Raw genomic sequence first — 24,794 nt, forward strand, 5'->3', positions numbered from 1 at the left:
TAAAACACACACACGCGCACATATATATATATATATATATATATATATATATATATATATATATGTAATTAATTGGGTAGGGAAGAAGGAATATGTTCAAAAATTAAGTTAATTTGAAGTCATTAATTTTTTAAAAGGAAAATAATTCAATTCCGCCCCTAATTTTTCCAATTCTCTTTTCCTAGCCCTCTCCTCATTCATTCACTGGATATTAATATCCAGTGCTAGAATACAATTTGAGCTAGAAGGATCTTTGAAAGATCATAGCTCCTTAGAGGAGGAATCACTGCACACTCATCCAAATACTGACCTTATCTGATGAATGACTATAGGACTAAATTTTGACTACTTTAGCAATCTGGTGAACAAATACATTTTTTTTTGGAAAATGAAATAGCTTTTTGGCAACATAAAAGGGTATCTTTCCCATTCTCTAAGGACAGTTAGTCCCTCAGCCTTTTTAACAAAGTATTACATTGACATCTTTAACTCTGGAAAGTTTACTGTTGGAAATGTATTCCTTTGGCTGGCATAAAATTTTGTTTACTAACAAAATACAAATGAAGGGGAGGATGACATTTATACCTAAATGTGAATTGAGTTTATCAAACTTTTACTGGAAGAGCATGTTTTGATACTGTGAAACAAGGACATGAAGACACAGACAGCTCTAAGGCATAATGGAGAAAAATAAAGGTGAGTCTAGAGGTCTACAAGGATTATTTCCCAGTTTTGCCAAGGGACATCAAGAAGTACTTGGCATCATCTTTCCCTTCTAATTTGCCCATAATGAGGTTTCCAGAGATCTGTGAAGATAATGAATCGGGACCCCACAGCAAGAATGTGCATCCCCCTGCCCCCAAAAAAAATCACAAACAAAAACATCCCCCCCTCCCCCCCGCACATGCACAATATGGAAACAGACCTTCCCACTCTTACAGATTTGAATAAGACTTCTCTGTGTCCTTGTGTTAAGGCAGTATTTTTTGAACTTTTTTTTTAACCTCTTTACATCCTTTTTTTTCCTAGATTGTTACTATATGCGTTACAAAAATCCCTTTTTCTTTTTGAAAAATATTGCCCCAAAGAAAAAAGAGCACAAAATACAGATCCTTAATAAAGATATGAAAAAAACAACAGCTCCTTTCTACTCTTTTGCTGAGAACTGGAGGATAGAAAATCAAAAATTAGTTGTTACAGAATATTGCATATAATTTATGATTTAAAAAATATATATATTTTAATCACAAATTATATATTATATATAATGTATTACATATATAACAAATATATAATCAAGTTGGCTGATTTCCCCAACCTCCATTCCTTTCTTAAAAAAAAAAAAAAAAAAAAAAAAAAAATATATATATATATATATATATATATATATTACATGGGATGCTCTGGATTAAAAAAAAAGGAGGAATACAAAGACTAAAGAGGAACACAAAAAATATAAAAATAAAAGATAATGAATTTTATTTTTCAAAGTCTTGTTTTTCTTAATTTTTTATTTTAATACCCTACTATTATGTTTGCTTCTAAGGAATTCTATGTTCCAAAGAGATTACAGAATATCCTTTTATAAATTTGGTTGATGCAGTACAGTAATTATTAGCAACAACAATAGTAATAATAATAAAACAACTTAAGCAAAGTTTGTTATGCAGGAATGTGAGGGAATAATGTTTTCAGAAAGCGAACGGCTCCAAGCAGGAACTTGTTTCATAATATTTTCCTGAAAAACTACAACACAGAGAAAGTTTTGTGATCTAACATGTCACACAGATCAAGCTTGATTTGGAACACACACACACACACACACACACACACACAACGTAACACATTTCAGTATGAAATTGACTATATTGGTAGCACTTGCTCTTTCGTAATCTCTGAAATTCTTCTGGAAAAATTATAAGGGAATCTGAAGAAATGGTAAATCTTTAGGAAAAAATACCATGCAAAAGTAAAAAATTTGAAGACTTCCAACTGAATAACTCATTTTTTCTTGTTGTCTGAGAAAAAATTGAATCTGCATCCAGTCTGTCACCAATTATTATTGGTAGCAGGTAGAATATTTTTCTTTTGTTCTTTTTTTCCCCCTAAAGAATACTAAAATCACCTCCAAACTCTTTGTTTATTTGTCATGCATAAGTAGTTAGCTCTCCAGAAAATCCTTATTGATTATCTGGTTTTTAAATCAAAACAAAACAAAACAAAAAACACTTTTTTTTTTCTTATATAAACAAAAAACCTTTCTTGTATGATCTACATGCAGGGAAAAATAACAGGGCAGCTTTGAGGTGCTACTCTGGGAACTTCAGAAAAGATTGTGTGCCAGTGGAGATAATGTTTAATGCTTTTCAAAAAGAGAGATGGGAACATTTTGCTAACGCCAGTAGCCAACAAAATTATTCTGCACATCATTTGGCAATCGTATGAAGAAGCCTTAAAAGTGTTATAGTGATAAGAATCCCGAGAAAGTTACCAAAGAGACAGGACAAGTCTCAGCAACCCTTGAAATGCCGCCATTGCTCCTTACAACAGCTTTCTGGCATTTTTGGGCACCGATCCAACAGGCTTCCTTTAAGTGAATCACTGTCTAATCTCCTTCCATCGTTAGGAGTTCCTTCAGGTTCAGGAAATGAGGTTCTTAGTCTGCCAACCTCACCTACACTTACTAACTTGCAGGTGAGTCATTTTTATTCAAAACCAAGCCAGTCGCTCTAGTTGTTCCTGGTCCTGGGAATTTGAAAGGGTGTCCCAGAGGACAAGTGAAAGAGGAGCACCTACCTTATCTGAAAGGAAAAAAAAATGACTCTTTTTCATTTTTTATCAGAAAAACGACTTTTCTGTTTTTACTAATGTCAAGATTTTTTCTTGAGATTCGACTTAAGGAGCCTGATGATTTGGACACACTTAACTGGCCCATGGAAAGTGACAACAATGACAGGTAAATGGCTGGGGGTTTGGAGAAATTTTGCTTGCAAAGAATGGCTAAGGAACTGGTTAAGACTAATTACTGTAGTTAAAACTGAGTGAGAAATTGGGAGCTGGAATGTCAGGAGAAAGGAAAAACTCAGTGCAAGGTACTGAACGACAAGCAGGAAGGAACCTGTAGTTTTTACCATTTCCAGGGGAAATGTTACTTACAATGTAAATTTCATAGTCTGCTTTCAAAAAAAAAAAAAAAAAATGAGGTTTGGTAGTTACTTCTACTAATTCACACTGGACAAGAAGAATAAAACCTGAAGTTTGTGTTTGTTTTTTTTTTTTTTTACAATGGAAAGCTGAATTTAAATGTATCTCATATTACTCAAATCTGTAATTATATTTAAAAAGGAAAGAAAATAACTAAAGTTTTTTAATCTTCATTTCTTTAAAAAAAAAAAAAGCCATCTCATTCTTTTCATTGTACTATAAAAGAACAGGGTAATCCTCATTCAGATTCTTCAAAATCATGTTAAAACATGTCAGGTAAGAGTCACTGCGAAAATTACATAGCTACGACAAAGAGCTTAGCAACCATACTATGTTTTATTGTTTTTTTTAAAGTTGAAAACTTGTCATTTCATTGGGCAACTGAAAAAGCTGACTAAAAGTAAGGATAATTCAAAAAAGTAAATATACAGTATATTTATATATATGTAAATAAACATACATATATATATACACACACACACACACACACACACGTGTGTGTGTGTGTGTGCGTGTGTGTGGTACAAAAAGAGAGATTCTCAAGTTACAAAGAGAAGGCTAAAGTTACCAGTCAGAGCATACACTGATATTGTTTAAGGTATTTCTAAGCCATTATTCTTCTTAGGGTCATCCTCATTCATATTTTTTCAAACTTATTAAACATTTTTTATGTAATTTTTAAAAACTGACTTTTATTTTTACTTAGATAGCAGAGCGTACTGGGAGGATCTCTTAAATTGACATCAGAAGAATAGATTCAAATCCATCTGAGACTACCAGTATATTCACTCCAAATCTGTTTCCTCATCTGTAAGATGAAGCATTAGGTAGATAGACAAGGTGGACGTAGGTACCCTTCAGCTTGACATGTATGGATTATAACCCTTTATGTATGGATATAACCCTTTAAAGATTTCCTTTAATTAATAGACACCATCTTGACCCCACCACTCCACCCCATAATCGATAAAGATCAATAGTTGAAATTAAGCAAAAACATGGGATTCAAGGTATAATCCATTATACTTTCAGTACAAAACCCACATACTTCAATACAAGGATCTGAAATCTGATCAATATGGACCAATTCAGAATACAACCTCTTCAAGACTATGTAGAGAGATAGTATTCATAAATAACTTCATGAATGGTGCTCAAAAGGCTCACACCCGAAGTCTTCCTAGCTTGATAAGATCTGCCAGAGCTCACCCTTATATGGTATTTGCCTTCTAGGGCATTGCCAATAGGATGGCACATTAGTACTGCCTTCGGAAGAAAAATGTGACCTACATTATCAAAAGAGGGCAGTTTCTACTGAATGTTTTGTTTTGATTAGGAATTTCATAAGTCAAAACGTTGCTAATTCAATGGGAACAAATGTTCACTCACTTTTAGACTACTTTTTCAAAAAAGGAAGTTAGCTAACTTTTGGGGAGTTTATTATTATCCTCACAGGCTCATTAGCCATTATTTCTTCCTAACCCTAAAAGTGTAGGTAAAGAGCCAAAATAAAATTTATCTTTAAGTTTCAGAACATCAGCCTTTGTGTTTTTTCAGTGTCCTAGTCTTGGGCAGCTTGGCTACTGGCTATTTTTCTATGGCAATAACAACAAACATTGTTGGAGAAATTGATATAAACAGCACATTGGAATTCTATAATTGCTGCAGATAAAATATATCTGTTGAGATGAAAAAAGTGGGACTCAAATGAGGTGACTCGTCCATAGTTATGCAATTAGTAAAGCCTTAAGTAGGATTTGAACCTAAGGATTGCCAAGCTCCAAGAATATAGACTCTATAAGAAAAAAAAATCTAATTGTCATAAAAAAATTAGAGAAAGAGGAGGAGTGGTGGTGGTAGTTTTAGTCATAATGTAGGTGTAGTGGTAGTAGTAGTAGTAGTAGTAGTAGTAGCAGCAACAGCAGCAGAATGTGGTAGTACTACAAGTAGTAGTAAATACAGCTAACAATTATATAGCAAGTTAAAGTTTACTTTACATGTGCAAATCTCAGTTTAAAAGAGGAGGAGGGAAGAACTTCCCAACAAGAGAAATAGAGGGGAGAGAATTATTTACATTTAGGGATGTGGGAAAAGGAGGTAGACTAATTTAGAAGCAGATTACATTTGTTTAGGTTTGTGGCCGTCTGCCTTTCAGGTTCTGCCTTCCTTCCTTCCTTCCTTCCTTTCTTCCTTGAGTTCTCTGTGTTTCACTTCCCTTCATTTAAGCAGGAAAGCATCTGTTGCCTCCGTGTGCTTTATCTGCACATTCTACCCTGCACCGTGTGCTAGGTCAGGGAATACCAGGTGCCTGGCAAGGCTGTCTCAAAGAACAATGAGAGTACTAAAAGCTATAATTAAAGGCAAGAAAATGGGCCAGCAAGAAGGCACGCTGGATACCAGGGAACTAATCACATCCCTTGGGCTAGTAACCTAAAAGCACAGGGCTTGATGCACAGGCTGACATTTGGGCAGCATTCTGGGCGCTTGCCTTCTTTGACATTGAGGGACAGCTGTCTCCAGGTCCTCCTCCTCCTGGTCAACTTGGTCTTTCTCAGTTTCCTTAAATAGTGAGTGTCCTTCTCCCCACATCCAAATCAAGTCTTTCCACACTGATCCTTGTCCACAACTAAGATGGCTTTTTTTTTTCTTTCTTCCTGAGGCTGGGGTTAAGTGACTTGCCCAGGGTCACACAGCTAGGAAGTGTTAAGTGCCTGAGACCAGATTTGAACTCAGGTCCTCCTGAATTCAAGGCTGGTGCTCTATCCATTGCGCCACCTAGCTGCCCCCTGAGATGCTTTTTTTAACCTTTGGCATTTTCTCTTGACTCTGATAGTTTGGATGACCAGTTCCATGAAGATGATTCTCCAGTTTAGGCCCCTGGACATTATCTGCCCTTTATTATCACTTCCCTAAACACCAGCTATCCCCAGAGCCCAACACAGAATTCAGAAACTGTTGTAACTTCAAATTCATATGTTTCCCCCCAAAAAATCCTGTTCCACTTCTCATTCCTTTTTCTTCTAATATTTGCTCCTGGGCACCCATGTTCAAAATCCTCTTTGACACTTCTCTCTGAGAACTGTCCCACAGTCCCACACGTCTAATCAGTGGTTAAATCCTGTTCAGTTACTTGCAAAGTCCCTGGCATTTATCCACTCTTCTCTTGGTTCATTAAGGTTCACTGTTCTTCTACTAGGGCTCCACCACTTCTTTAGGCCATTGACCTTTCCTCTCTCTTCACAAGAATTGACCTTATAATCTCATAAATATCTGAACCTGTTACTCCCCTACTCAAAAATATCCAGTGACTCCCTACTGTTGCTAGGAATGAATACAAATTCCTTAGCCTGGGATTTAAAACCTTCCCCCCATCTGTCTCCAAACCAAGATTCCAGGCTTATTTTTAAAAATTTCCCTTTCATGTACTACATATTCTTGCTAAAATGAATTACTCGTAGACCTCAAATTCAGTTTTGCCAAGTCCAAAATTTCATTTATTTGTATGGATCCTCTTGCCTTCCTAAATTCCATTTTCTCTATTTTCATGACTTTGCTCAAAGACCAAAATCTCCTTGAGGCCTTCCAGATCATATGTCTCCTTCAAATTTCCCTAAGCCATTTACTTAGGATCTCTCCTTTTCCCATCACACCCTACTTGGTATTATACTTGGCGCATATCATACCTATACCACCTCCATGGTACCTCTTGCAGAATCTTATAATACATGTTGTTGTTTTAATATGTTTTTGGTATTTGCTTTTAAACTCCACATTCCTACCCTTTATACACCAGCCAAATCAGCCTTGAGCTTTTCCCTGCTTGTAGGTTAGTCCATTTTCACACCTCCATTCTCTTTTGTCCCAAATACTTCCTCCTCAATCTTGACTTTCAGAAACCACATCTCCTTTTAAGAATCTGCTCAAGTAACAGGACCTGCAGGAAATCGGCCCTCACCCCCTTCAGTTGACAGGTGCTGCTTTTCCTACAAAGTTTTCTAAAGTTTTCGTTTAACTTTTACTATACATATTTTCACAGGCACTTTTCTTTCCCAGAAACCAAGTGCATTTTACACACAATGATGATTGAGAAGGGTTTATTGAATTGAGTACAATTAAGGGAATGAAGAAGAATTAAGAAAATACAGAGCATTAACCCTTGTACTCACTTAGGATATTTGGGCTTTAAAAACATTGAGCATTAGGGGCAGGTAAGTGGAGCAGTGGATAGAGCACCAGCCCTGGTGGGCCAGAAGGACCTGAGTTCAAATCTGGTCTCAGACACTTAACACTTCCCAGCTGGATGACCCTGAGCAAGTCATTTAACCCCAGTTGCCTCAGAAAAAGAACAAAAAAGAAAGAAAAACACTGAGCATTGCTCAAACAGAGAAAGCATTATGGGATAATCAAGAGCATGGGAGAACCCAGACTTGAAACTGGTTTAGTTCCTGGCTCCAACTAATGGTATAATGTTGAGCAAATATCTTAACTGTAGGTTTTAATTATAATGTCTCACTGACATTATAAGGATTTTTGTCTGTCTTTTATTCCTCCTTAGGCTTTTTTTAAAAATTATTTTTATTTTCTGATGAATAGAGGTAACTAAGTGGCTTGCTGAATAACAGCTTGGACTTAGTTATCACAAAGACCTGTGAGTTAAAATTTACACTCAGATATTTACAGTGTGATGCTGGGCAAGTCCCTTAACCAGTCTGTCTCAGTTTCCTCATCTATAAAATGGGATCAGTGATCAATTGTTTTGAGGATAAATGAAGTAATGTTTATAGAGTCTTAAAGTGCTATATAAAAATAGTAATTATTATTATTGGGAATAAGAAAAGAAATAGGGGAAAAGGAAAGGGAAGGGGGGTGCTAGAGGCACCCTTTGGAGGCAAATTCTAATTCTGTTGCTTCTTACCTATATGAATAATACCGTAGATAAGTCAACTTAATTTTGTGGGCCCCAGGTTTCTTCTTTTACAACCATTCCTTAGGTGTTATTGGGTGAGGGATGGAGGCAGAAACTTCTTATTTAAGTAGGACTTGGAGTAAGTGGTCTCTGAGGTACCTTCAGATACTGTGAGATTCAGGGCAGGGAATATTTTTTGTATCCCTCTTCCCCTTTAAAATCCATGGTGTCTGGTATACAGTAAGTGCTTAATAAAGATTTGGTGATGATTCTTGTTGGCATCTTGATGGTAGAATGTAAGCTTCTTGAGAGCAGAAACTTTTTCATTTTTGCTTTGAATCTTCAGCATCTAGCACCATGTCTTTGTATGGAGAAAATGGGGCTTGAATAAAATTTAAATCCAGAATTCCAACTCTGGAAATGATTGTGACCAGAAGGAAATCTTTCATTCTCAGTTTCCTCAACAGTAAATGGGGATAATTATGTCTGCACTTTCTATCTTAATTGTGTGGTTGTAAGTCACAAATGAAATTGTAATGTAAATGTACAAAAACACTTTACAAATATCATAGGATGTCATCATCATCAATTTTATCAAGGTAATTGCAATTTATATGGTACTTTAAGTTTGCAAAGCACTTGACTATCTGCAAGATATCTGAAGAGGTAGATGGTATTATCATCCCCATTTTATAGAAGAAACTTTGTCAAAGGGGTTAAGTGACTTGCCCAGTCACATAGCTAGTAAATATCTGAGATTGGATTTAAATTGAGGTCTTCCTGACTCCAGATACAGTGCCCTACCCACTGCACCACCTAGCTATCATTAGAATCATCACTTAAAGAAAGAGCATGACCGAAACTGAATGTTTGATAAGATGTCAAGAGACTAAGCCAAACCCAAAAGGAGATACAAGTTCTTCAAAAATGTCTGGGGAGGAAAGCTAAGCACATTCATATTCATTCACCAGAGTCCATGTTAGCCACTCCCAAACTTTAGTGCAAATGAATATGGCAGAGGTGGAGCTCTTCAGTGGGTCAGCAATTTAGTAGGAAAACTACTTAGCATCCAGGTATCAGAAACTTGGTAGGATGGAGCCCTGCTTCTTGTCTTACAGAGCATGGTAAGAGTTACAAGGGAGTCTGGAGAATGCCAGAGGGCTCAATTATCTCATTTTCCCAGGGTCAGAAGAAAAGCTCAACACCATTAAACAGGGGCTGTGTTCACAAACAGAGCCCTCTATTTGGTCTAATTAAGGAGGGATTTGTTATACAATTAGAGCCAAGATTAAGGCCTCCCTTTAAAAAAAAGAAAAGAAAATCTCTAGGAGCCTTTTATATCAAAGGCCAGGCAATAAGAGAAGAAATACCCACTGAGTACAACTCAAGAAAAGATAAAAATTGAGATCCAAATCAATTACTGTGAGGAAGATGAAATAGAACACAGTCCCTCTCCTCAAATAGCTTCCAGCTCTTAGCCTTAAAATGCTAAGGAAAGACAAAAACACAAATGAGAATAAAGCACATCACAATATGGCAAATGCAAAGGAGAGATGAAAGTGCTATAGGAATTGTGAGAAACATGACATAAAGCTTCATAGAAGGTGACCTCCTAATTCCACCTCAATCAATAAATCCAAAAACCATTTCTAAGTGCTTATTAAATTCTGAGCACTGAGAATACAAAGACAGAAATAGTTCCTTCCCTCCAGCATCTTACATTCCAATCAAGTGGACAATGGATAAATCATATAGCATGGATCTCTGGGAAGGAAGAATATAGGGGAAATTAGGTGGTATAAAAATGACATTTAAGATACAGAAGAGATAGATTTGGAAGGCACTGGCATCTGAGGAGTAAGAAAAGTTTCTTAGCAGAAAGTATCCTTTGAACTGTCTCCTGAAGTCGGGACTTAGAAGAGGTAGAAATAAGGAAGCTATTCATTTCAGACATGAGGGACAGAACTTGGAAAGAGGGAGATGGCATATGGAACACCACATACCTGTTATAATAAGTTAGCCCGTAAGTCTTTATCATAGAGTTTTAGGTTGGGGTGCTTTGTGTGAGAAGACTGGAAAGTGAGGAAGAAGTAGGCTGTAAAGAGATTTAAATGTTAAATGAAGGAATCTCTACTTGACTGGAGATAATAGAGAACCGTGAGCAGAGGTGACTCAGGCTAAGTTCAAAGGCCCAAAGCAAAGATAGGGAGGTCAAAGTGAGTGCAGGGAATAGCTTGGTTGGCCCATGGGGTGCATCATGAAAAGCTGTGTAGGATGGAATCAACAAGGAATGTAAAGGAACAAGCCTTGCTTTCTTAGTCCCATTCAATATCCTTCTTTGCCATCATCTTGTTTCAGTCATATCTAGCCCTGTGATCCCATTTGGAGTTTTCTTGGCAAAGATACTGGAGTGACTGCTATTTCCTTTTTCATTTCATTTTGCAGATGAGCAAACTGAGGCAAACAGGGCTAAGTGTCTTGCCCAGGATCATAGCTATTAAGTGTCTAAGGCTCAAACCTGGCACTCTACTCATTGTGCCATCTAGCTGCATACCTTGGCCCTTATTTATAAAGGAGGCGACATCTACTAGGGCTACATTTGTTTTTCAGATCTGTATTAATTTTAAACCAATTTCTATTCTATATTGGTATCTATTTATATATTTGAAACAGAAGTTATGTAGAGGCCTAGAATTAAATAAGAGAGCAGGGTGGCTTACATTTTTGCATTTCAGAAATGATGCCATATTTTCCAGCTTCAAAATTGTTCTCTGGCCCAAAAATTTATCTTTAAAAAAAATCATAATATTCAAATGTTGATAGTGAATAGCTGGGAATAGTGGGATACTATAATCTCCAATGAATCAAAATTGCAGGAGATCCAAAAAGCAGTAGACACCAAATTGGCTGAAGTGTATTTTCAATAATTACCTTTTTAAAATGACTGAATGAAAAGTGAAAGTTGTGAAAAAAATGTGGGTCAATCACACATAAAGTCCAAAAGACATGTAAAAAGGCTGAGAGGGAGACAATGGCCACCATTCAGAGGTGTCAAACACATTATCCCAATACTCCTAAAAGAAGCATGATCTATATTAAGATGCAATTGAGAAATATTTAACAAGATTAAGACTACAACAAAGATAGATTGCTTAAAAACTAAGTCAATGTGTAATCCACGGAGAGCCTCACATGTGGATTAGTGGGCCTCCACTAATCTATCAGTAGGATAGATCTTTAATGGAAGGAATATAACAGCAATGAAGACATAGTCCCCACCCTAGAAAAGCTCAGAATTTGGAGAAAAAGGCAACATGAATCAATTTTTTAAAATGCATGGAGAGCGTTTTGCAAATGCTTTACAAATTTTAAGGCTACAAATAAACATGATTAAGTCTTATTAAGAGCTTTAATAAGGCAAATGAAAGGATTAGGGGGAAAAAAAAGATGTGATTAAGGGTTTAAGTTAAGTAGTATTATCTAAAATATTGGAGGAATTTTTCCCTGGAAAAGCTGACTTTAAATTAATTATAATGATTTTGATGATGGTAACAATAACAATAATGATGATAGTGAAAATAATAGTGTTTTAAAAGACACCAAACTCAAGAGTTTTTAAGTTTTTAAAAGTCTTTTAAGACTTTTCCCATTTCATCTATTTCAGGATTTCTTGCAGCTTATCCATAGTCACACAACTAATAGATATCAGCAGCAGCAAGATTTAAGCTAGGATTGCTCTGACTCCAAGTAATAATATTTTATTCACTATACCATGTTCCAAGGGCTAATGTGTACTTAGTTCACTTAGTAAGCTTTGAGGGCCACTAAACATTACTCAAGAAAAGAGGGTTTTGTTTAAAGAAATTCTCTGGTTCTCATTTTCTTATTCTCAACCTGCTCTCCAAAAGTGAGACATTTTTAAAAATTAAGAGAGACAACTAAAAGTGGCTGCAATTTAATAAATATAAGCTTTCAAAGACAGGTCTCAGGAAAGCTGAAAGTACTGCGCTGATAAAAGGAAAATGTCTATTGATCATGAGATTTTATATATTAGAAAATATTTTGAAATTTGGGGAAAGATAGGGCCATAGAGTAGTATCACTAATCTCTACATAATAAGACATGGAACTTCTTTATCATTGCAGGTTGTCACCTGCTTTTATACCTTAGAAACTTAACAGGAATCTTTAATCTGAACTCTGAAATTGAGTTTTTAAAAAAATTGTTTTAAACTCTATTTTAGTACAGTTGGTTTCAAAAGAAATTTGAAGCATTTTATTTTATGTATTTAGAAGTATTGTGGTGAAAGGGTTCAACTGCCCAAGGTGTCCATAACAGAAGAAAAATTAAGTTAAGAATCCTATTCTTTCTTTTTTCCCCCCTGAGGCACTTGGGTGACTTGCCCAGGGTCATACAGCTGGGAGGTGTTAAGTGTCTGAAATCACATTTGAACTCAGGTCCTCCTGACTTCAGGGATAGTGCTCTACGATTGAGCCACCTAGCTGCCCCAAGAATCCCTTTCTCAGAAAGCTGTCCAGATGAGGAATGAGTTGGCCATGGTCCTATAGCTGGTACATGTCAGTGTAGGACTCAGTCTTCCTGCTTCAGAAAGAGCTCCATTCACTATAGCTAGTTGCCTTAATGATGGTGATTTAGTTTAAAAAAAAAAAATTTAGTAATAATTATTAGTGAAGAGTGTTAAATTATCTAGGCTCAAATGCTGCTTTTAACTTATGAAATCACAGACAATAACTGCCTCAGGTAGCAAGACTGAAACTTTGCAACTTAATGGACATTTGGATTGGTGGAAGGAGAAAACCAAGGATCCTTTTTCTGATTTACCCTACCTCCAATTACCCTTATTTATTGCATATCAATATATCATCAAACAGAATGTAAGCTTCTTGAGGTCTGAATTGTTTTTCACTTTTTAGCTTTTTTTTGCTCAACATCTAATAACATAGTAGGCACCTACTAATTTCTAATGAATAGATTCTAGGCAAATTATTTATAATAGCTCACATTTATAAAATACTCTAAAATTTACTCATCCTTTATTTATCATACACAACAACCAGAGATTGTGAGTTCAAATCTCAAACACTTTCTACCTATGAGAGCATGGACAGGTCCCTCAATCTCCATCTCAACTTCCTCAACTATAAAATGAAGGAATTGGACTAAAATGACCAAGATTCCATCCAGTTCTAAACCTCCCGTCCTATGAACGCTATGAAGTAGATGATTCGAGTATCATTGTCCATTGTACAGATGCAGAAGTGGAGAAAGGCCATAGTCATCAGCATTGGACATGAGCTTCTACTTTCCAACACCCACTCCAAGGGGAAATAAAAATACCTGATGGAAAATACCTTTGAGATCACCTTGTCCAGTTCCCTCATTTTTATAGATTAGGAAACTAAGATTCAGAAAAATTTAACTAAATACCCAAGGTCAACAAACATGGAACACAACATAAATAACCTAAGCCCATTCTAGGTGTAAGAGGAATCCATCCATCCCAGGTTTGTTTCATGTTTGTGGCTCTTCCTCATGAAAGTCTAGAACTTAGAACTCTGTGTACCAGATGTGTATGGGAGTTATTAACTTATGGTAAAATGAGTTCCAAGGATTTAAACTATTTTACATACTGAAAGAATTAGTGCATGAATGCACATACACACACACACCCTAACCTGACACCAATTGTAGATTAAGTCAATTGTTTTTTTCTTAATTTCCTAATCACCAAAGAGATTAATTTATGATAATCTAACAATTCTAATCAATATTAGCCATATATAAAATTATAAAATGTGACTTTTCAAGGTCCAAGTCGAAAAAGTAGTCCCACGTGATTAGACACCATCTGAATTGCTTATTGTGAGCAATCTGGATCTTAGTGTAGTGGTTAAAATAGCTATTGTGCTATTTTAAAAAATTTAATCCTTATCCAAATTTTGACCTGACATGTCAGCATGCATTTATTCAACAAGCATTTATTCACTCAGTATCTACTATGTGCTAGGAATTGTCCTTCACCAGTCCATGAGGTCATTCCTGGTGACCTAGAATTTTGTAAAAATGGAATTCTGAGAGTGACAGAAGAGATTTAGATCAAGTTTGTTAACGAAACTTAGTGATTCATGATTTCTGAAAAATGTTTTCCTGAAAAGGTTTTGGCGTATTCCACAGCACCCCTCAAAGCTGAGAGACATTACATAAATAGAAAGTGTTAGATGCAAGAGTGGAAAACAACTTCCATAACAACAAAAACAAACATTTATTAAGCACCTATTATGCGCCAGGCACTGTGTCCACTATGCATCCAATAGTCATTGCATCTGTGCACATAATGTGCATGTCACTTTGAAGTCTACAGAATGATTTTTTGAATGACACTCCCAGGAATCTTTTCATCAAAACTAAACAAACTCTCTCAAACCCTGAAATAAAGGGAGTGTTAAAGGGCAAAGAAATAAACCCATTATATTTCATGGCAGGATGAGTCTGCAGGCTCTCCCTGTTTGAAAGGGATTCTTCCTGTAGCTTAACAAAATAGCATTTTCACACTTGTTCCACCCATGTTAAGAGATAATTTGATGGATTTCAATGATGGGAAGGGACTGTGTTTAATTTTATGCTCTGTTCAGCACCTAAGAGCCATGCCTAATACTTACACTCTTATTCTAAAACAACTGAAATGACCTAATGTAGATTTCAAATTTAACTGCTCTTGGGAATGGAGATTTTTAAAGGACAAAGTCACTAATAACAAAATATGATGTTTCTCCTTTATAGGGAAAAAAAAAAAAAGTGTGTTTCCTAAAGTGGAAGTAGAAGCTAAAAATCCAATAGCTACTGGGAGTGGGGATTAAGGGAAGGGACAATCCCAGAAGTACAAGTGATTTGGGGACTGGGATTATTTGTGATGGTTCCAATCTTTAAATTGTAAGAAAGAGAAAACCAATAGATTCAATTCATGGACATTGTAAAAAGGACCTTAAATAATATAATTAATAGTAACTAATAACAAAAATAGTATAATTTTTTTCCTCTTACATTTAAAGAGATACTATAAGAACTCTGGAAAATGATAGCTAGTATTCTATTGTTTTCTAGTATTCTAGAAAAAGGGCTGGCTTTGGTATCTACAAAATTCAAGTTTGAATTGTCCGTCATTTATTTATTGTGAGTTACTTAACCTCTTCCCTCAGTATCAGTTATCTTATTTATAAAATGGGGAAAAAAACCTGATACCTCCTTCCCAGGAATATTGTGATGAGCAAATAAATATACAAACAGCACTTGAAATCCCTAAGGTGCTAATTAGCACTTTATGCTTACCAATGGTCACCAAAGCAAGAAGGGGAAGAATATTTCAAGTCCATGAGAGTTAACTGGCCTGGGAAGATATAAGTTGTCCCAGTCACTGTCAGTATTGTACTCATGGGGCCAGTTGGGGGAGGATTGTTATGGGATTATACAGGACTTTGATATCTGTTGAACTCTTCAACATTCACTATCTCATTTGACCCCTTACAATGACCCTGTAATATAAATACTATAGGTGTAATTATCTGCTTCTTAGAGATGATCAAATAGAGGCTCTTTACCATGGTCCCATAATTCTTAAGTGTCAGATAAAAGATTCCAACCGAGATAATTCTGAACCTGGCTACCAGTGAGTCCTTAGTCTACCTAGCCAAGCTGCTTGTTAACAAAAAAGTCTAATTTCATTCTCCTCAAGGACCATGATATCCTGGGTTTGGCCAAACTAGACCTCTACTTACAATTAAGCTTTTAAGTAGAATTTTGCCAAAGCATTTACTAAGCACCGTGGGCCAGGCACTGTATTAACTAATTTCAGTGTTGTGCTTTTTAAAATCATATGTGAGAATTTACTGTTTATTTTCCACAAACACAAATCATACTTCTATATATCAACAGTAGTCCAAAATCCAGGGAGTTTTTCATCCCACATTTGTTACTTGTGATCTATATGACCTTGACCAAGACTCTCCGTCACTTGCCTCACTAAAACTGGCTGCTCATTTCTAACTCCCCTCTGACTCGCCTTCCTAAGACTGTCTGGGGAAAAAGCCAAAATACCATACTTGCTATTTATGCAGCATATTTCCCCATGGAGAAGGGTAAACACAAGTTCCCCCAAGACACAAGTCAATGTGAAGTCGATTTTTTACATTTGAGAAGAAATAAGTGAAAATGTGTCTCAACATTATGTCCAATTTTGGGGCAATTCTTTTAACCTCTCAGGGTTTCACGGTCAATCTGTGGAATGGGAATAATAACACTGGAGTGTCACAAGGAAAGAGTTTTGTAAAGCTATGTGACTGCCAACAACCAGGTGAATGCGGTCACTCCTACTACTCTGTTGTTGTTCCTATGAGACAAGAATGAGAAGATGACCTATATTAAGTACAGGATTGTTAAGCAGATATAAAAACCACAAAAATCAGTAGTAAAATGGCCCAAGGCCTTGTTAGAATCTGCCCTTGTGTGCAGGAACTCATAGGTGTTCTACGAAAGGCAAGAACAGACAACACTCAACAAGAAGAGAAATTTAAGGGAGTAATGTGGGGGTTCCATTTTTCATATCCAGATGGTTGACTAAGCATGAGACTATCAAAATATATTTTGAGAGACAGAGACAGACAGAAAGACAAGGAGGTGGGGGAAGAAAGGAGGGGAAGGAAGACAGAGAAGGAGATGGAGAGGGAGAAGGGAGAGCAAAAAAAGAGGAAGAGAAGAAGACAATGTGAAGGAAGGAGGAAAGTGGGAGAGGGAGGCAGGGCAAAGAGAGACAGAAACACACACACACACACACACACACACACACACACACACACACACAGAGGAGAGACAGAGATTTTGAAAGAAATGGAAATTCTTTCCCATTGAATTTATTTTTATTTTTTCCCTAGGAGTGCAAACAGAAACAGCCTGTGCTGAACCCAAGGCTCAGTGCTATCCGTGTGTGTCCTGACAAGCATTTTGGCTTAAAGATCCATCCCAGCTAAAGAATGGGGCTCAACCTGCTGCGTGGGAAATTATCAGGTAAAACTCAGAAACTTGGAAGTATAAACAATTCTCACGTGGGTCACTTTTGTTTTTTAAATAATAACCACAGACAGAAACTTTCGAATCTCCAGAATCATATCTAAATTTTTCCTGAATCAAAATACCAACCCCCTACTTGGCATTATTTCCATATGTTGGACTTGTCTCAGTTTATTTTAAGTTTTTTTTCCCCCCTCAGGAGAGACCAGCCCTAAAATAATGCTTAGGATGAAAATAATCACATGTGTGTAACAAAGCATTATTAAACCCACAATCAAATACTTTTTTTCAGGCTTAATTTTCTCGAGTTCACTGAGATTCCCAAGAAGCCAAGAGACAATCTCACCCTATCATTCCTATGTAACTATTTAGAAAATGTTCATGCTTAGAACTCCTAAACCAGAATGAGTAACACCCTATAATTTGCTTTACTTCAGCTTTTGGTTCCCACCCTATCAGGTACTAGGGAGCCACATTGTTGATACTTCCACACTTTAGCCCCAAAGCCCCACCCCATGATGAGCAATAATTCATCACCAATAGGGTTGGGGGATTATCAAAGATGATAGAACATTCTCAGGTACAGATATGATAGGGCCATGTGGTCTTTTTCCAAATACATGATCCAATCTTAACTTGATGGCTTCAAGAAAAGGAATTCTTCATTCTCTGCCACTCCCTTTCTACTTCCCTTCCAACTACAAATCTGGTATATATCCATTCCTTGGTATTGTTTTAAAATTAATAAAAACAAGTGTGGCTCAGAGCATTGCCATGGGTGAGGAAAATCAAACAAAATACTTTCCTTGAGCAGAGCTAATGAGTTCCTAAGAAAGCTTGTGGGCACTTTGGGAGACTAGACAGGATCCAGAGGAAGAATGAAAAAAATTTTTTTTAAAAAGGTCATGCTTTCTCTCTGTCTCTTTCTCCAAACACTTAAAACTCCATCAACCAAGAAAGCAAATTCAAATATCTCTTCTGCCATATAATCCTGGATAAATCACTTAACCTCTTCAGGCAATTTTCTAAGATTAAGTTACAAATAATCTGTGATAGGGGAGGGAGACTCCACACTGGGAGACAAGAGTTCTTGACAGCACTGATTTTATGAATTTGTCCCCCCCTCCCCAAATCAAATTAAGTAAAATTAACATTAATCAGGAAACAGTTTTTGAACACTCCATAAGACTAAAGGAGAGACCTACACAATATAGAAAAAGGAAATTTCAGGTTTCTTCTTACACTACTTGAATTTGCCAAGAGAAGAGAAATAGTATCTTTTGTTTCCTTAACTGAATCACCAAGCCGATTGTCATCATAAGATTTCCTACTTGTGTAGGACTCTTACATATGAATTGAGGAAACAAAAAAGGAAGGAAGGGGAGAAAAAGAAAAGGCAAAAGAGGGAGGGAAGAAGGAAGGGATGAGGGAAGGAAGTAAGGATGGAAGGAATGGAGAGAGGAAGAGAGGGAGAAAGGAAGAGAGGAAGGAAGGAAGGAATAGAGGAAGAGAGGGAGAAAGGAGGGGGAAAAAAGAAACAAAAAAAGAAATTAAGAAAGAAGTTCTGTTCAATTACCCATGCAGTCACTGGGCTAATGAGCAGCAGGAGGAACCTGAGCAAGGGAAATATAACCTGCTGGTGCTTTAAGTTTTTGGAGAAATAGGGAAAGTATTTCTTTAAAATAATGAAGGGTAAGAGCAGAGATGGATGAAAAATTGGAGGCTCGATCCTTGAGAATCAGAGAAACAGCTAATTTTCCTTCTTATATTTTTCTCTGAAATTGTTATTATTCCCTCTCCCCATGTAATATTTCAAATTAAGTCACAACTGATTTGACTAAAAATGAGCTGCAGATTTTGGAATGACTACATAAGCAAACAATCAGGTCTAGACCCATCCCCTCTGCATTAATCAGAAGCTCTCCCTTGACTCTAATGGTTAACACTGCCCATGGAAGTTGACTGCCAGGCCAGTGGGAGATGACACCTAGATAGTTGAACACCTACTTGTCTTAAAACCACAAGATGATTCAAGAACCACCACCCACCCGCACCACTGGCATTCCTTTTTCTAGACAGGCGCATCTATTATGTTTTAATATTAATTATAAATATTATATTTTATCACATTAGTTGTAATAGAATTAATTTACATGGATTCTGTGACCGTAATCTTTCTGCACATCTAAAAGCTGATCTTTGTGAAAAAGTGGAGACCTTTTAAGAACAATTTTTAATAAGTTTTTTGAAAATGGTTTTCAGTTTTCTTCTTTCTCTTCCTCCTCCACCTATCTGACCACCTACAGTGGTGATCTAACTTTCCGGGAACTTAAGAACTCCATTCCAAGAGTGGGTAGCTCTCCTTTCAATTGAATTTTTTTTCCCTTTTTCAATTGAACTCCTATGTCTGGATTTTCTCTATGAGGAAGTCAGATCATTTTGTTTTACATAAAATGCTTCCTCAATATACAATTATTATTTAGTTTAATATTTTTCTCTTCAAAGGAACCATGAATTCACCTTTTTCATTCTGAAAATGAGATAGACAAAAGTTCAGTGACTTGCTTAGGGTCACACAGCAAGATTCACAATTGACTCCATGTTCACTTCCCCATCCAGTGGGCCCTCTAGGTGCCATCCCATCTAAGATCAGCCTATTTTGGCTCAAGTTCTTCCCCACGGCTGAAATGGAGTCTCAATTCAATCTCTCAGAATACTCAGCTCCTTTCAAGGCTTTATAAGTTGTCTGCTGATACTTTTAACTGTAAGAGCTCTCTCTTAATTATATTGTATTATTATTATTGCTATTATTGTATTTAAATATTGTTATCTTCTGAAGGCAGATGGTATTTAGTCATTTTCTCTCTGTATCCCCTACCACAATGGCAGCATCTCATGGAAGCTTTTGGAATGTTGCATCCATTGCTCTGAGAACACTACATTGAACAACAACAACAAAAAACAACAACAAAAAATTAAGTTAGTTGATCCAAAGTAAAAAATGATGAGAGGTCTCATGAAGCAGGATACAGGAGCTGACTTTGGAGATCAGGGGTTCAAGTCCTGCCTCTGTCGTGATCCTAAGTAAATCACCAACTAAGTCATGGTAGACAACACAGGTGTTGATTCTCTCTGAACACAGCCAATAGACAAATAACTGGAACAGTCCAACTCAGATCCAATCTCAAAGCCTACCAGCCTAAAATTTGCTAAGAGTGCATAATCTAATTCATGATTCCTTCAAAGCCCATCTTCCTGACAGCCTAATATAATGGCACAGTCCAGTAAAAACACACATTTACAAAAATACTTTTCCTGGTAAGAAAGAAGCTGGAGAAAACCAGAAAGAAGATATACTTGACACTTCATTAAACAAGTGTGGGTTGGGAGGCAATTGTTGTAGAGAATATTCACAACTGGGAATAATAATACATATGGGAGCTGAATCAGGCATTTCATACTCATAAAGGCTAATTAATACTACAGTCTTAGAATAGGATAGTCCAGAGATAAATTGCTAGCCTGTGTTAAGGGCATTCAAGCTAGGGAAACTAGTTATAAAAAAACAATTCACAGCATGGAGTGAGGGAAAAAATAAGATGGAAAGGAAATAGGATGATGTAGGGAAAATCTAGATTTCAACTCAGGCAAAAAACTCACGGCCCAAATTTGTCATTTAAAAAAGAAATGTCTCTGTTACAACTCTAGGGAATGAATGCATGGATATGACTAAATATAACACAGAAAAGCTGACTGTAAGTAACCCTTTCTTCTAATCCATACCTGAAAAATAATTTACTGAAATCGAGTTGTTAATGAAAGAAGGAAGAGGAAAAAACAGAAGGAAGCAAGGGAAGAAAAAAGGGGATGGGAAGGAGAAAGGGAAAGGAAAAGAAATAATATTATTTCAAAATATATTTAAACAAATCATTTTCGGGCAAAATTCTAAAGAACTATCTTCTTATGCTTATCTGAAGACAAAAATGGACAAAATGGGTACTCATCAAATGTTTACTGCATTATATGACACAAACATACATACATGCAAAAGATACTTGAGTATAAATAGAAATGACAAGATTAACTTTATATACCCATAAAAAAAGAAAACTGAAGCTCAACCAGGTTCTAACATGTATATGAATGATGAAGCAGCAGTAACCCAGTCACTGCCTAGTGATTCAAAAACCTGGACCTAGCAAATAGCAAAAAAGTATTATTATTATAGAAATTCATGTTTCTGGCGACATGTGCTTAAAAACTGTTTAAAAAAAAACAATTCTAAACTATTTATTTATTTTGCTGAGGCAACTGGGGTTAAATGACCTGCCCAGGGTCACACAGCTAGGAAGTGTTAAGTGTCTGAGACCAGTTTTAAACTCAGGTCCTTCTGACTTTGGGGCTGGTGCTCTAACCACTGCACCACCTAGCTGCCCCAGAACTGAATTGTTTTTTTTAAAAGGCTCAAAGATGTCTAGAACAAGAGAGACTACTAATCTTTTACCAGTTTAATTGCCTACCAAACTTTTGGGTGTTAAGCAATTAATTATAAAATATATAAGTTCTTTAATATTTAATATTATAATTAGATATTTTATGATATGAAATATAAATGCAGCTTGCATTTTTGTAGCATTTTAAGGGTTGTAGAGCATATTACAAATATCTCATTTGACCTCTGAAATAATCTTGTACAGATAAGGAAACTGAGGCAAACCCAGATTAAATAGGATATATAGCTAGTAAGTATTTTGGCCTTGATCTAGATTCAGGTCTTTCAGAACTTAGTGCTGTATTTACTATAAAACCTAATGAATGGGCCACAAGGTGTGTACATATATGTGCTCATACATACACAATAGCAAAGTCTTGTTCAGTTGTTTTGGTCATAATCAACTCTTCATGACCTCCTTTGGGGTTTTCCTGGCAGAGATACTGGACTGGTTGGCCATTTGCTTCTCCAAATTATTTTACAGATAAGGAAACTGAGGTAAGTGATTTGCCCAGAATCACATGGCTAGTTAAGTGTCCTGAGGCACTTAATCTGAATTCATAAAGATGAGTAATCCTGCTTCCAAATTAGCACTCTATTTTGTATTTATTCTCTTTATGTGACTTTCCCAGGGCCACACAACCAGTAAGATGAGTCTTTCCAACTCTGTGGCCCCTGCCTCTATCCACCACAACCCTCAGCTGACTGGATGAACACTAATATGGACAAAAACGCCAACCTCTCATAATCAAAACTTAGCTGTGATCTAATGAATGGGTTTTTTTTCAGGTTTAACATCATTGTCGGCACTGCCAGTGTAAAAAACAAAACAAAACAAAGCTGGTCATGACCATCACCACTAAGGATGATTTGTTCTTTTACAGATGATGAACTGAACCAAGACAATTCAATTTTAAGTAATTCCAGCAATCTGCATGAAAGGAACACGACTGCTAACAAGGAATTTGTCACGATCGTCCTACCAGTTCTTTATCTTGTCATATTTGTAGCAAGCCTTCTGCTCAATGGGCTCGCAGTATGGATTTTCTTCCACATCAGAAACAAAACGAGCTTCATTTTCTATCTCAAAAACATCGTGGTTGCAGACCTAATAATGACCCTGACATTTCCTTTCCGGATAGTCCGCGACGCAGGCTTTGGACCCTGGTACTTCAATGTTTTCCTGTGCCGTTATTCATCCGTGCTCTTTTATGCCAATATGTACACTTCCATTATCTTCCTGGGACTGATCAGCATCGATCGTTACCTGAAGGTGGTGAAGCCATTTGGCGACTCTAGGATGTACAGCATCACTTTTACAAAGGTCTTGTCCATTTGTGTTTGGGTAGTCATGGGTTTTCTGTCTTTACCCAATATAATCCTTACAAATGTCCAACCGACGCCAGAAACCATCAATGAATGTTTAAAACTTAAAAGTCCTCTAGGCGTAAAATGGCACAAGGCAGTTACCCATGTCAACAGCTGTTTATTTGTTGCCGTCCTGGTAATACTGATTGGATGCTACATTGCAATCTCCAGATACATACAGAAATCCAGCAAGCAATTTATTAGTCAATCAAGCAGAAAACGCAAGCATAACCAAAGCATTAAAGTTGTGGTCGCCGTCTTTTTTACATGCTTTCTGCCCTATCATTTGTGTCGAATACCATTTACATTTAGCCATTTGGACAGGCTGTTGGATGACTCAGGTCACATAATTCTCTACTACTGCAAAGAAATGACACTTTTCTTGTCGGCATGCAATGTATGCCTGGACCCCATCATTTATTTTTTCATGTGTCGGTCCTTTTCACGAAGACTGTTCAAGAAATCAAATATCCGAACGAGAAGTGAAAGCATTCGGTCACTTCAAAGTGTCAGGAGGTCAGAAGTACGCATTTATTATGAATATACCGATGTGTAGCATTACAAAACCCTCTTCCTATATGTAATGAGTCTGTAAAAAATGTAAATAAATACTTCTTTTGATTACCTCAGAGTTGAAGATATCATATTATACTTTAAAATAATAAGAAACTCTGGAATTTATACTGGTTGAAAGAAATTGAAAACTTTATAGAAGCAGAATCATGGAATTAGTCCTTCAGTAGTTCCCAGAAGAGGAAGAAGGGCTGAGGGAGGCTGAAGAACTGGCTCATTGTCGCATAAGTAATAATTAACAGAGCCAGGAGTCAAAACTGGTCATCTTTCTACTTTACCTCTCTTTGTTGCTATTAAAATAATGGTAATTATTATTATTATACGATAAAATAGATGATAAATATTGGTAGGCACAAAACTAAGTTGGTAAGTAAAAATTAAAGGAAACCTTTATGATATAGCAACATATACTTAATGGAAGGTAATATATACTCACTACTGAGCTATCTCAATCATCAGTTTTTATGTTTTTATCTTAAAATTTAAAAAGGGCCCAAATGTAATGAAACACCCCTATAATTCCTGCTAGAAGAGGGAAAGGCTGGTAGACTACTTGACCTGAGGAGTTCTAAGCTATAGTAATGCTAAAGTCAAATGAGAGTTGCACTAAATTGAGCATCACTTTGTAATATAGTCTGAAATTCTTACTATTAAAGGAAGGTTTGATGGATTACAGGAGTTTGAGATTCTAAGGTATAGAAATGAGTGTTACACTAAATTAGACACAAATGTGGTGAGACACCAATCTCAGTGATTACATATCTATAATTCTGATTTCTAAAGGAGGCTTAATCTAGTTCATTAGTCCTGAGTTAAACTAAGGCTAAAGCTGACTGGGGTCAACATTAAATCTTATGCCTTTTCCCTTCCCCCCAAAAGGGTTAATCAGGCTCATGAAGGAGGAGATGAACGGGTCCAGAACAGGAACTGAGCAGGTAAAATTGTGGCACTGAATCCATGAGTGACTTCTGTATTCTGAGCCTAGGTGTGATAAGAAAACCAATGGCCCCCACCAAAAAAAAAAAAAAAAAAAAAGAATACAAGAGTAGCTTGCATTCTTTGTGAGACAAAGACCATGGCAAATTAGTCAGTGTACTGCTAACAGTTAATCTCATGATTAACTGTTAATAAAATCATTAAAGTATTTTTTTCCCCCAGGAAAAAATTCCC

The 24,794-nt window shown here is 36.5% G+C and overlaps 2 protein-coding genes across 7 annotated transcripts in view; one reads left to right on the forward strand and one right to left on the reverse strand.

The window, feature by feature from the left end:
* Positions 1 to 24,794, reverse strand: part of MED12L (mediator complex subunit 12L) — a 560,363-nt gene that overhangs the window by 122,850 nt on the left and 412,719 nt on the right. The gene's annotated exons all lie outside the window — the stretch shown is intronic.
* Positions 2,625 to 23,673, forward strand: GPR87 (G protein-coupled receptor 87). 2 transcript variants are annotated; one of them, XM_074298322.1, is made up of 3 exons: positions 2,625 to 2,956; positions 17,056 to 17,188; positions 22,568 to 23,673. In XM_074298322.1, exons 2-3 carry the CDS (start codon positions 17,155 to 17,157, stop codon positions 23,605 to 23,607), a joined length of 1,074 nt encoding a protein of 357 aa, XP_074154423.1. In that variant the 5' UTR covers positions 2,625 to 2,956; positions 17,056 to 17,154; the 3' UTR covers positions 23,608 to 23,673. The 2 variants fall into 2 exon arrangements, with proteins under 2 accessions (XP_074154423.1, XP_074154424.1); XM_074298323.1 differs by lacking the exon at positions 2,625 to 2,956 and having other exon boundaries at positions 17,059 to 17,188; positions 22,473 to 23,673.

Source organism: Sminthopsis crassicaudata, chromosome 3 (assembly GCF_048593235.1).
Source record: "Sminthopsis crassicaudata isolate SCR6 chromosome 3, ASM4859323v1, whole genome shotgun sequence".
Classification (NCBI taxonomy): domain Eukaryota; kingdom Metazoa; phylum Chordata; class Mammalia; order Dasyuromorphia; family Dasyuridae; genus Sminthopsis; species Sminthopsis crassicaudata.

What these genes read in the sequence shown, in the direction of transcription:
- GPR87 (XM_074298322.1), top strand. Translation starts at nt 17,155, where the DNA reads ATGGGGCTCAACCTGCTGCGTGGGAAATTATCAG. An exon ending in GCTGCGTGGGAAATTATCAG is followed by an intron (nt 17,189 to 22,567) that starts GTAAAACTCAGA and finishes GTTCTTTTACAG; the next exon opens with ATGATGAACTGAACCAAGAC.